General features: G+C 41.0%; 1 protein-coding gene across 1 annotated transcript; it reads left to right on the top strand.

The window, feature by feature from the left end:
* Nucleotides 1–8627: 8627 nt before the first annotated feature.
* On the top strand, nt 8628–13526 carry LOC134582573 (alpha-1-antitrypsin-like). Its single transcript, XM_063439249.1, has 4 exons — nt 8628–9260; nt 10215–10474; nt 12332–12479; nt 13401–13526. Exons 1-4 carry the CDS (start codon nt 8628–8630, stop codon nt 13509–13511), a joined length of 1152 nt encoding a protein of 383 aa, XP_063295319.1. The 3' UTR covers nt 13512–13526.
* Nucleotides 13527–13736: the final 210 nt, after the last annotated feature.

Genomic DNA, 13736 nt, shown 5'->3' with positions numbered 1-13736 from the left:
ATAGCTGTGTTTAGAACTCTGTATAGTCTGTATAAAGGGGGTGGCTTGACATAACGTCAAAATGGTCGCATTCTAAGGGAGCTCCTGTGACACTGGGCTCTAAGGCCCATTCACCATAATGGCTGTCAAATTCGCAGCATTCAGCACTAACCGTAGCATCAGTTAGAACGAAAATAACAAGTGATTTATCAAAATCCCTATTTGACACTCCAGCAGCTAGGACAATATCTTTTACTGCACAAACTAAGGATGCCAGGGCATTATTAAGTCCAGCTCATTTACAAGCTAAAATCTCAACCAACTTACCTGAAGACTGCTTAAATCCACTGCAGAATTCAGAAATGGACACCCATTTACAAAAAGCTCCTTCCATTTCCTTCCCTCTGTTGCCCACAAAGTGGTCTAAAGGTCCTCCCCCAACTACTGAGATAATTTGAAGAAGGCTCCAATCACTGTGCATGAGGATCATTGTCAGGACATGATGTTAATTCGTGGAGATATAGCTGTGCTTGCAATTTGGTTAGAGAAATTCGAGGCCAAGTTGCAGGAGCAAAAGAATTTGCAGACCAGGTTGTCAATTCGGGTTGCTCAACTGGAAAGCCAATTGAAATTCACCAATAAAAAAATCACTGACATTGAGGATAGAAGTTGCATGAATAATATAAGGGTCAGAGGAATTCCAGATTCGGTCGAACCAAATTCCCTCAGTGAGTATTTACAAAGTATCATTCGGTCAGTTAGACTGAACCTAACGAGTTTAGAACTTACCATTGACAGAATCCACAGACTCTCAAAGCCTAATTCAGCCCCACCATCGGCCCCAAGAGATGTAATTGCAAGATTACATTATTTTCTTGTAAAGCAGAATTTCTTAAATGCTGTTCACAATTATGAATTAGCTGGAATTAATAAAGATATTAAAGTTTTTCAAGATTTTTCACCACAGACAGTAAGTAAACATAGAGAATTTCAAACATTCACAGCCGAACTTCACAAAAGAAACATAAAATACCTCTGGGGTTTTCCAGTCAAAATCCTATTTTATATATTCAAAAATTCTTGAACTTCTTCATGATGTTGATTCAGAAATACCACAGGTTCAAACGCCAACAACCCCACAGCCGCCAAGGAAAATAAGGGAAAAAAAAAATACTCAAATAAAATAAATATGTGGTTGTTATAGTTTTAAATTAAAAGTTCAAATTGTTAAATATGCTGGTTTCATTGAAGCTGCTTAGACTGTTCATTTTTAAGAAAATCCCCTCCCACCCGTCCCTCCTTCTCCCTTCCCCTCTTTTAAAAAACAAGCAAAAAAAACAAAAAAATGTGTTCTTTTAATAGATTATTATGCTCATGTTTAATGTTTAACATAGAGGTGATACTCGAAAAATTAGAATATCGTGCAAAAGTTCATTTATTTCAGTAATGCAATGTAAAATGGGAAACTAATATATCAGCTAGACACATTACATGCAAAGCAAGATGGTTCAAGCTGTGATTTGTCATAAGTGCGATGATTACAGCTCATGAAAACCCCAAATCCACAATCTCAGTAAATTAGAATATTGTGAAAAGGTGCACATTCTAGGCCAGGGATAGGCAACCTTCGGTACTCCAGATGTTGTGGACTACATCCTCCATAATGCTCTTACACCCATAATGCTGGCAAAGCATTGTGGGAGGTGTAGTCTAAAACATCTGGAGTGCGGAAGGTTGCTTATGCCTGTTCTAGGCTCACAGTGTCCCACTCTAATCAGCTAAGTAAGCCATAACACCTGCAAAGGGGTTCTGAGCCTTTAAATGGTTAAATGGTCTCTCAGTCTGGTTCAGTAGGAATCACAATCATGGGGGAAGACTGCTGACCTGACAGTTGTGCAGAAAACCATAATTGACACCCTCCATAAGGAGGGGAAGCCTCAAAAGGTAATTGCAAAGGAAGTTGGATGTTCCCAAAGTCCTGTATCAAAGCACATTAATAGAAAGTTATGTGGAAGGGAAAAGTGTGGAAGAAAAAGGTGCACAAGCAGCAGGGATGACCGCAGCCTGGAGAGGATTGTCAGGAAAAGGTCATTCAAAAGTGTTGGGGACTTTCACAAGGAGTGGACTGAGGCTGGAGTCAGTGCATCAAGAGCCACCACACACAGACGGATCCTGGACATGGGCTTCAGATGTCTTATTCCTCTTGTCAAGCCGCTCTTGAACAACAAACAACATCAGAAGCGTCTTACCTGGGCTAAAGAAAAACAGATCTGGTCTGTTGCTCAGTGGTCCAAAGTCCTCTTTTCTGATGAGAGCAACTTTTGCATCTCATTTGGAAACCAAGGACACAGAGTCTGGAGGAAGAATAGAGAGGCACACACTGCAAGAGGCTTGAAGTCCAGTGTGAAGTTTCCATAGTCTGTGTTGATTTGGGGAGCCATGTCATCTTCTGGTGTTGGTCCACTGTGCTTCGTTAAGTCCAGGGTCAACGCAGCCGTCTACCAGGAGATTTTGGAGCACTTCATGCTTCCTTCCGCAGACAAGCTTTATGGGGATGCTGACTTCATTTTCCAGCAGGACTTGGCACCTGCCCACCCTGCCAAATGCACCAAAGCCTGATTCAATGACCGTGGGATTGCTGTGCTTGATTGGCCAGCAAACTCGCCTGACCTGAACCTCATAGAGAATCTATGGGGCATTACCAAGAGAAAGATGAGAGACATGAGACCGAACAATGCAGAAGAGTTGAAGGCCGCTATTGAAGCATCCTGGTCTTCCATAACACCTCAGCAGTGCCACAGGCTGATAGCTTCCATGCCACGCCTCATTGAGGCAGTAATTGCTGCGAAAGGGGTCCAAACCAAGTACTGAGTCCATATGCATGCTTATATTTTTCAGAGGTTCTATATTGTTCTATGTACACCCCTTGTTTTATTGATTGCATGTAATATTCTAATTTACTGAGATTGTGGATTTAGGGTTTTCATGAGGTGTAAGCCATAATCATCGCACTTGTGACAAATCACGGCTTGAACTATCTTGCTTTGCATGTAATGCGTCTAGCTCATATATTAGTTTCCCCTTTTACATTGCATTACTGAAATAAATGAACTTTTGCACGATATTCTAATTTTTCAAGTATCACCTGTATACATACATTTAAAATTTCAGAAACTATTTAGTTATATTTCCAATATGTTTTTAAATATATATCCATATTTAAATTGAGAACTTAAATTTAGTCCGTGTTTTAATATTGATATGTTTTTATATAATTTACTTTTAATGATAAAGTTCAGTTAAAGCAGCACTGTCATGTCGAACTTACCTTTCCCCAATCAATTCCTCTTCTCTCCCTCTCTCATGATCTGTTCTTCATTTCTTCCTATCTGCTCTAGTTTTCTTTAAAACTTAAGACAAAGTAGGGACTATTCTGGAGGTTTCCTGTGCCATGACCAGCTATGACCAGCGGAGGAGCAAAGTGTGCTTCGTTTCCGGTGGTCAGAGACATTTTCCCACAATCCTTAGCTTTCCTCCCTGTTCCCACGATGCTTCCTGTCAGTATTGCCGAACATCCTGTCACTTAGACAGGATGCCGGCAAAACTTCCTAAATTGCGTCCTAACAGAATGAGAACAGTTTCTCCATTCGTGTTAGAATGCAATTCGGGACTTTGTTCGTATCGGAATTTAATTCGAATGAATGAATCTCCGATCCTATTCCTGCCGTGGCTGCATCTTGCAGCCGCATAGTATATAGCTCCCTAATTCCCACGGTATCAGGGAGCTATCTACCAAAAGGCTGAAAGAACTAAATTGGTCTTTCAGCCACATTTACTAATTCTAAGTAAAGATTACTTAGTATTAGTAAATTCAGCCCCTACTCGCTATACAGCGAGTAGGGTCATGTCTAGTAAACAGTGAGCAGCCCGTGGCTGCTCACTGTGAAAAAAGAAAAAGCCCTAGTACCCTAAAGGATAATGTGGGGGAGAGGCCTACTATCCTCCCCCCCGGCCCCCAACCCTGTGCGGTGGGTGGAGCCATAAAGGATAATGAGGGGGGAGGGGACCAACTGTCCTCCCCCAACCCTGAGCCGTGGGTGGAGGCCATAAAGGATAATGAGGGGGGTGTTCTTTTTGCAATTTGACCATTGTATGTGACCATTACTCCTCGCTATGCTAGCTGTAGTGGGACTGCTCGTTAGTGGGGTCTGCCAGGCCCTGATCTCTCATTCTTGTGGGATATTGACTGTGGTGCGGGCGCTGGCCTGTGGGTTGTGCGTGCTACTCAACGGGCTCAGAGAGTCGTGGTAAAGCCCTAGTCGGAGGGCTAGCTACTGGTATATTGGTGTTTGAGGGGATTTAATGGCCCTGATACATTCTCCTAGTGAAGGAGTAATAGCTCCTATGGGTGTCTAAAGCTGAGCCTAGGGTAAGTATTTTTATAGTGAGTTAGTGGATAGGCTGTGAGATAAGGGTGAGTGTGGTACAGGGCCCGGGGGTTAGTCCCAGTATGGTGTCTAGCTAGACCAGGTTCTTTGGCCGTGGAGCAGATCCCCTCGTACCTTTTCTTTCTCTACTTCGGTACCCTGGGGTAAGGGGGGGGATGGTGGTAATGGATCCATGGTGAGTGTCTTGTGTGCCAATTAAGCATGTCAGTGACACAGAGCGGGTGAGGTGCTGTTACCTCCCCGCATAGGTATATATGGAAAATATATCAGCAGGTAAATATATAACTAACTGTCAAAACATATTTAAAGAGAGAAACAATAAGTAAAACACTGCAGCGTGAGCTGGTGAATTACTGTGATTTTTTTCAGGTTGTTGGTCTCTTGTCTCTTCTGGGCTTTAACGTGGTATGGCAGTCACAGTTTGGGTGGGAGTGCGTGGGAGTCCTTGGTTAGTGGTATTTTGCAAGGAAAAGCCCAGTGCTGCTAGTAGGGCAGGAATTTCTGCCGGATCTGTAGCTTTGTATGATTTCCCCTCCTTAGTGACCCACAATGATCTTGGTGTTGCCCACTGGTAGGTCAGGCCTTTCCGTTTGTAGAATTTTCATGAGGGGTTGCATAGATTTTCTCCACAACAAAGTGACTCTGCATAAATCCTTGAAGAGCGAGATTTGGCATTTTTTGAAGTTGTAAGGAGACTGTCCTTTAAGTGCAGCTAACAGACCCATCTTGTCTGATATTGTTTGGCATCTCAGTATAATGTCACATGGTACAGTAACTGGGGCCTGTGGGGATTTAGCGATTCTGTATACCTCATGAAAGGTGAAGTATTTGGCTTGCCTCGCCTCAGGAGGGAGGCCACCAGTTTTCATATGAAGTGTGGTAATTCTTCTAGAGGGATTAATTCTAGGACCCCCCTATCATCTTAATATTCTTCCTCCGAACCCTGTCGTCTAGAATGTTCACCTGTCTGCATGTTTTGGTCTGAACTGCTTGTATTTGTTGTACATTTTCTCCCAACGCCTTCAGGCCTTGCTTTAGGTCAAGCCCTTGTTCCTTGTTGACAGCCTGTACTTCAGTGGTGAGTACCGCCAGATACGCTTCCCACATTCTCCGGAGGTTGTGCTGAAGGCCGTTGAGCATGTCCTGTATTTCTATCTTTGTTGCTGTAGCTATTGCCTCCGATGTGTGTGGACTCCCTCTGTTAGTCGGTGCTGGGCTCCGAGGTGAGACCCTGCTGTCAGATCATGAGGGTGATGGCTCCTGCGAGGGTGAGGTCTCCCGTGAGAGCGGCACTGGTGCTGGTGTCGGGGATTACAGCATCTGGCCAATGTCGCACTGCGTCCTGGCGTTGTTTGCCGGCAGTTTTGGGGATTTTCTGCCCATTTCTCCGGCTGTTTGAAGGTTGGACAGCACTGCTGTCAGGTCTGGATCACTCCACGTTGGGAGGCCTCTGGGGGTTACGAGAGGCTGGCTGCTCACACGGTAGGCCTTGAGGCCACAACTGCTATTTTCTTGCTCAGGGCGAGAAAAAAAGGCATCAACTGCTTCAGGACAGTGTTTTGCAGGTATATCTGCCCTTGTGTCAGCCATTGGCGCTAGGATGTCGCCTGTATTTAGTAGATTGCGAGTTTGACTTTTGGAGCTGTGAAATATGGCGACTTCTCTGGTGTGCTGCTAGTCTCCGCCCCAATAAATTAACATTTTAATGTAAAAATAAATATTTTTTTAAATGTACATGTATGCATATCATATCTGACTGACACAGTGCTGGACTCGTTCACTGCACTAGACTAAATCACTAAATCAGTGAATTATTCCATGCTGTCTATAGTAGCAGTATCTTTCTCAACCAGAAAACAAGTATGTGAAATTTCCTCAATATTAACAGATGACAGTGATAGCTTCTTGTACCATAACTTCTAGAATACCCTTAGTAGTTATGGTACTTGAAGTGACACTTTCATATTAAAAAAAAGAAAGATAATGGCAAGTTTTCTCTTATAGATTTAATGGTTAATGGTTTATATGCACAATGTCTGTGTTATATAATTATAACATAATTGTTTGCTTTACCTTATTTGAACCTGCAGCTCTGAGGTCTGTGTACGTCCACACAGATTGGAAGCCAATTTCTGAAACAGAGCAGTAAGTATACAAATTCTTCCTTCTGAATGCTTATGGCACTCTCAGCCCTATACTGTAGGGCTTAGTTTAGGATATCTAATGAGCTTCTGGACTACTTACATGGGGGTGGGTTTCCAGTTCACCTTTAAGGTGCTTTAGTGGTTATGGTGCTTCATGTGTTCCTTCAAGGAAAATGCATGCTGGTGATGTTACAAACTGATGTCTTGCAGAATGTCTATTTCTCTTGAACTTAGTTTGTTTAACTGGATATATATATATTGCACTTTATATTGGTTAATTCCTTCAGTAACAGAATATTGTACAATATGTTCCTCTCAACCGTATCACATCCAATATATTACATAGTTGCATAGGCTGAAAAGAGACATGCACCCAACAAGTTCAGCCTTTCTCACATATGTTTTTGCTGTTGATCCAAATGATTGCAAAAAAAACCAAGTTTGAAGCACTTTCCAAGTTTGCAACTCATTAGGAAAAAAAACCTTCTTGACCCCAGAATGGCAGACAGATTTCTCCTTAGATCAAGAAGCTATTACCTACTAATTAAAAATTATATTCTTGAATATTATGTTTTTGCAAGTATTAATCCTGTTGCTGTTTAAACATCTGACAAGATTTTGATAAATCCACCTCTTCAGGCAGATAATTCCACATCCTTATTATTCTTACTGTAAAAAAATAACTTATCTTTGCCTTAGACTAAATCTCCTTTCTTCCAGTCTAAATGTGTGACTTTGTATCCTATGTATTGTCCTGTTCATGAATAGATTTCCACACAATTGTTTGTCTTAAACCTAAATATATGTGTATAATGCTATCAAATCCCCTCTGTTTTGCCATTTTTTCTAAACTAAAGAGCTTTAAATGTGTTAACCTCTCTTCATAGCTAAAATGTTCCATTCCTTATATTAATATTTTCAGCCGAACTCTGCATTTTTTTTCTATTGCAATAATCCTTCTTTAGAACAAGTGCCCAAAATTGCACAGCATATTCAAGGTGTGGTCTTACCAGTGATTTATAAAGATGCAACATTATAATTTTATCAAGATAATGAATGCCCTTTTTTATACATGACAATACCATGCTGGCCTTAGCAACTGATGATTAACTTTGCACGTTGTTTCCTTATTTGTTGTCTATAACAATTGTCACATCCTTCTTGTGTGTTGTTATCTATAATTCAATACCATTTAGGGTGCAGGTTGCTTGTACATTCTTTACCCCGAAGTGCATTACTTTTTTTTTTTGCAGATCAAATTTAACAAATCGTTTTCCTGGCACTGCAGGTCCCCTCTTCCTCCCACCACCCATCCTATGTTGCTGAAGGGGGTTAAAACCCCTTCAGTGACTTACCTGAGACCCTCGCCAATGTCCCTCGGCGGTGGTTCCGGGTCCGCCCACGCTCCTCCCCCGCCGACGTCATCCAGCGGGGGAGACCTAATGCGCGCACGCATTAGACCTCTCCATAGGAAAGCATTGAAAATCCAGGCCCTCACATAGCATGAGGATGTCCAGCGACGCTCTAGCACAAAACTTGTGCTAGAAACCAGGAAGTGCCCTCTAGTGGCTGTCTAGTAGAGGAGGAGTTAACCCTGCAATGTAATTATTGCAGTTTATGAAAACTGCAATAATTACAGCTGCTGGGTTAAGGGTAGTGGGAGTTGGCACCCAGACCACTCCAAAGGGCAGAAGTGGTCTGGGTGCCTGGAATGTCCCTTTAATCTGCCATTTGGGTGCCAAGTCCCCCCAATCTGTCTAAATCCCTTTGCAGCAAATTAGTATCCTGGTCACATTGTATTACTTTGCGCCAACTGCAAACACTGAAGCAAGACTTCAATGACTATTTCAAGAATATTTATAAATATGTTAAATACAAGAGGTCCCAGAACAGATCCCTGAGAGATACCACTTGACACTTTTGCCCAGCTTGAAATTTTATAAATAATGACAACTCTCTGTACTCAAGCATAAATAAACTGGTTCAGTGAGATGAGGACACTGCTGTAGTCTATTTTTTTATTTATTGCAGGTGTATTCTTGATGTTTTGCAGGACATGACGTTTCTTCTTCTCTGTTTGAGCATCTCTTTACTATGCAAGGTAGTTTTCAGTCACCACGATGGTGGACATGAAGATGATTATGGGAAAGGAAAACACGACTCACACCATCATGTTCATGGCAATGAAATCGTACCATCCAATTCTCAGTTTGCCTTTAGATTATTCAAACAGGTAAACAGTGCAAAACCTTTAGAGAATAGTTTATTTTCAACTGTTGCCATTCCCACTGCTTTTGGCATGCTTTCGGAAGTAGCTAGGTCCAAGACCCATGACGAGATCTTAAATGGTATTGGCTCCAAGAACTCTGAAACCGCAAAGGATGATTATAATGCTTGGTTCCGGGTCATTTTCAATGTCCTTAGTCCCCTTGATAGCGAGCTCCAGCTCAACCGTGGGAATGCCCGTTTTATAAACAAAAATGTCAAAACGCTCCAGCCATTTTTAGATCGAGTCAAGAGACATTCCGAGTCAGAAGCATTTTCTAGTGACACAAATTCTGATGAAGCAAAAGAACAGATCAACAGCTATATGAATAAGAACACCAATGGGAAAATTCCAGAATTGCTCAGTAGTATTGACAAGGACACGATTTCACTCTTGGACAACTGGATTTTTTTCAGAGGTAAGGCCAAAACCGTGTTACTGATTAATTATGAATGCTATAACCAAATTGCAAATGTAACATTGTTTCACATTTACACAGATTCAATTTATATATATATATATGTGATTCAATATATTACATGACATCCTAGTTATTTCACTCGGCAGATCATGTGTTAGAATCTCGTACTTTGTGGATGGGGACGTCATCCATGCAGTTATTTCCCATAATGCACAGGCATCAATACACTGTTCCCGTTCCAATACTAAGGCAGAACAAGGACATGCATGGCACAATCTACCCGAGATTAGTGGGAGTTACTGTACTGAGTAGCATCTGATGCCATTTTTAAGCTTAAAATGTTGCTGCTTAGACCTGTAACTCCAACTAAACCTGGGTAACAATGTAACATGTACGTTCCATTGGTTCCCTAACAGTAAGGTCCTCCCTTTAACCTCTACACTACACTGCACTACATTACACTAACACTAACCAATAATCCCTTCACTATACCATATTACACCAACACTAAACCCCTACACTGCCCCAGCTCTAACCACTAACTCCTACACTACTGTAACACTAATACTAGCCTTAACCTAAAAATATAATGTAATATAAAAGATACATAATGGTGACGCTTGTATTATAGGGAAGCTCTGCACACCATAACAACTTAATTGGAATTATATTATTATGGTGCCAGGAGACCCCTGGTACGAGCATATCTGCTTTGGACAGGGGTGATACTGAATGCCTGACACTCTAAGCCTATCAGCAGCTTCCTATTTCAAATGTATTGAGAAACATGCATGTTTTATTCATGCTGTTTTAAAAAATTGGGAGCTCCTAAATAGCTTAGACCACCAGCACACATGTTCTCAGCCAAGAATTTTACAGCACCGGAAGGGCAGAAACAAAGCCATTTTCATTTGTTGAACTGTGACATAACAGATAATTCTGTGTTTTCAGTGGAGTGGGAAATGCCATTTAATGAAGAATTTACTAGTGAAGGAGATTTCCATGTTGATGAGAACACAGTTGTGACAGTGCCATTTATGAGGAGAACCGGCATGTATAACGTATTACTGTCTGAAAACGTTACCGTGGTGGAGATTCCATACAAGGGCAATGCTTCAGCTCTGTTTATCTTACCAAAGGAGGGAAAACTCCGACACATCGAACAGAATCTTCAGGAATCCACAATCAAGACATGGAAGAGCAAACTTGAGTCCCAGTAAGAAATTTACTGCATTCATTGACTTGAAGCATTGTAGCATGTCTTAGAATTTCATTGACATACTGGAACAAATGTTCCTTCTACTTATACACTTAGAATGACAAATCATCTCTTCCTATGATGACAAATACATTCAAAGCACAACAGAATTAGCGTAAATATAATCAAGGACTTAAAATGAGAGGAAAATTAAAGGGAAGCAAAAGCTCAGAAAAAAATGGTTATGTACCCTTGGGTTCTTCCTGGCACCCAAAGACTGCCCCATCTTAGCTAGTTAGATAATGTACAATCTATACTTCTGAATTATCAATATCAATTTCATCCAACATGGATGGCAGTGATAGACTGAGGACGCTGGTTTAATCTGCCCCAACGCTTCTGGTCTATGGACATTCATCCTGCAAATGTAGTCTGCATTCTCCCAAAAAATTATAAAATTAAATCAGAATATTTGTCAAATGTCCTTTTTTTTTTTTTTTCGAGAATAGCTAAACAAATGTGGCTACCATTAGCCATCATTTATAACTGGAAATTGATATTAACAGGTTTGTTTCATTAGAATAATGTACATGTAGTCTATGGTTTCATATTTATTCTATGACTTTCCTTATAGTATACTAGACACGATGTCCTTAATTCCATTCTATGGAAAAATTGGTCAATAAATATCGACTGGTTCTGGCTGTTATTGTATTTTTTAATTTCACTTGGGTTTAACGCCAAACAGAATTCTAGCAATAAACAAGTCGGCTGTTTGAGAAAATCATCCTCAATATATTTTTCAGAAGCAGATTTTTTTACTTTTTTAATGACAACTCTGTTAGTAATGAATAAAAGGAAGTAATTAGTCATAGGGTTGAATATGACACCCATATTAGTACAAGGGAGGTTTTATATCCCCTCCATGTCCCCACTCACCATGCTGCAAGTGAAGGCATGTCCACTCAACAGCAAGCAACCAGTGTCTGCACGCTGCCCAGTTGCTAGTAACGTACAGGGTGGACCTGGTATTGGTGTCTATTGGTGGGGGCTCTAAAAATAAAGAACAAGAACATTTATTCATCTCCAAAAGAGGCTAAATGAAAAACTATAATGTCAGCTTTGAAGATAAAAAAAGACTGGATCGAAAAATAATATTAAAAAAAAAACCAATTGATTCTAAAGTCTAAACAAAAAAGTGGTGCTAAAAATGATCCATATTAGCTCACGTAGGGCTGTATATAGACTGAGTTCGCGAAGCAGAAAAAGCCCTTATAAGGGCTTTCTTTCCCATGCAGTGCAATTCCAGTCAGATCAATCTAATGGATTGACTGAAATTGAACGGTGTGGGCAAGTCCTTAAATGTCTTTTCCCGCAATGCAAACTTTGTGGAGCCCTTGATGAGTAAAGTTTATATTTTTTGTTGGTGATTGTTTTTTTTTGTCATTTTTTTTCTGCAATCCAACATGGGTAGGGCTGTGGGGGAACAGTAAGCACTGCCAGCTTTACTAAACGATAGCTCCCACCTGCTGGTCACGGATGGGGGTGAAAGGACCACTATATCGCCTTTATTATCTTATTTAGAGCCATACCAGGTAGGCATGACGGGGTGGATAGTAATCTGTCCACCCTCTTCTTTATTTTACAGCCCATGGGTGGGGGCATGAGGGAGACCTGTACCAGTTTCCCCATTTAATGTATTAGCTGGCTTCTTGTTGTTTAGCACATATGCCCCCACTAGCTGCATAGCTGCATTATTCGAAGAGATACTCATCAGCTCCCTGGAATTTAATTGATATGAACTGATAAAAACGAATCAAGGCCATCGTGATCAGATTTCTAATCTATGTTACTATCTTCAATCATGTGTTACAGGTACGTGGAATTATCCCTTCCTACATTTTCACTTTCTCTTGCTCTGGATCTTATAGAGACTTTTGACAAACTGGGAATAACTAAGGTATTTTCAGACGCTGCTGATCTTCCTGGGATTACAGAGCAAGCCAAGTTAAAAGGGTCCAAGGTGAGTCCTTACCCATGAATTTACTGAAATTAAAACTGATATGTCAATGTTTTATTATAACATTGATGTTCTATTATTGTGTAGGGCAGGGGTGCCCAAAGGGTAGATCCCCAGACGTTTTAAAACTGCAACTTCCATGATGCCTTGCCTTCCTAAAGGCAAGCAAAGTCACGCAAAGCATCATGGGAGTTGCACTTCCTCAACATCTGGGGATCTACATTTTGGGCACGCCTGGTGTAGGGCATTGTGGAATCTGGTGGAGCTTTATTAATGCTAACCATAATTTATATAATCATAAAACTTTCAGGGATTTTTTTCAAGCAGGAAAATGAGATTATTGACAAGGGAATTTAACATTTTAGGCCAATGTAACTACTTTGAACTACCATTTGCAATTCCCATGCAAATTATGCAAGATTCCTGGTTAAGTAAATAACCCCATATGATAGATGTGTTACAACCAGGAGTGAGCTGCAGATTGTAAAAAAACAGGGCTGACTTTTGGGCTTCCCTTTGGATGCATTTAAATTACCCCACCCATTGCAACACCCTCTTTTCATGCTTGTCTGTTTTGTTACAGGGGTAGGCAACCTTCGGCACCCCAGATGTTGTGGACTACATCCCCCATAATGCTGTGGCATCCATAATGCTGGCAAAGCATCATGGAAGGTGTAGTCCCAAATATCTGGAGTGCCAAAGGTTGCCTATGCCTGCCTTAGTATGTTAGAACTAGTCTACTCACATGTTAACCCCACTATATCCTGTTTATAATATTCCCTTCTATAACCTTCATATTCTTCCCGTGAGTGTTGCAGGTAAGCACCCCTGTGGAGTTACTCATTTCATGCCCCTATATTCAGATACCCAGAAAGTATGCCCTGTATCTCTTTTAATGAGCTGACTGTCTGTTTCTCTCCATAGGTGGTCCACAAAGCATATCTGAGTGTTAGTGAGAAAGGAACAGAGGCCTCAGCAGTGACAGCCCTTGAGATAATGCCTGTGAGTCTTCCATCATCTATTGTAATTAAGTAATGACCTTTCCTTGTGCTTGTTTATAATGCAGAATCTTGTAGAGTTCTGTTAAAGGAAAATAAATATACCTAGTGGCAGCATAAGGTCTCTCACGTCCATTGAGCCATTGTTCCTGAGTTAGCACTTTGTTTCATAACTGCACCATTGATAAATAAAACCCCATGTATTGATAGGGAATTGTGTTGACCAAGTATAGTAGGTGTTACAGGTGAGTATCCCTGTGGA

This window comes from Pelobates fuscus, chromosome 13, assembly GCF_036172605.1.
Source record: "Pelobates fuscus isolate aPelFus1 chromosome 13, aPelFus1.pri, whole genome shotgun sequence".
Taxonomy (NCBI): domain Eukaryota; kingdom Metazoa; phylum Chordata; class Amphibia; order Anura; family Pelobatidae; genus Pelobates; species Pelobates fuscus.
The sequence above is the reverse complement of the archived record's forward strand: the minus strand, read 5'-3'. Positions and strand labels throughout refer to the sequence as shown.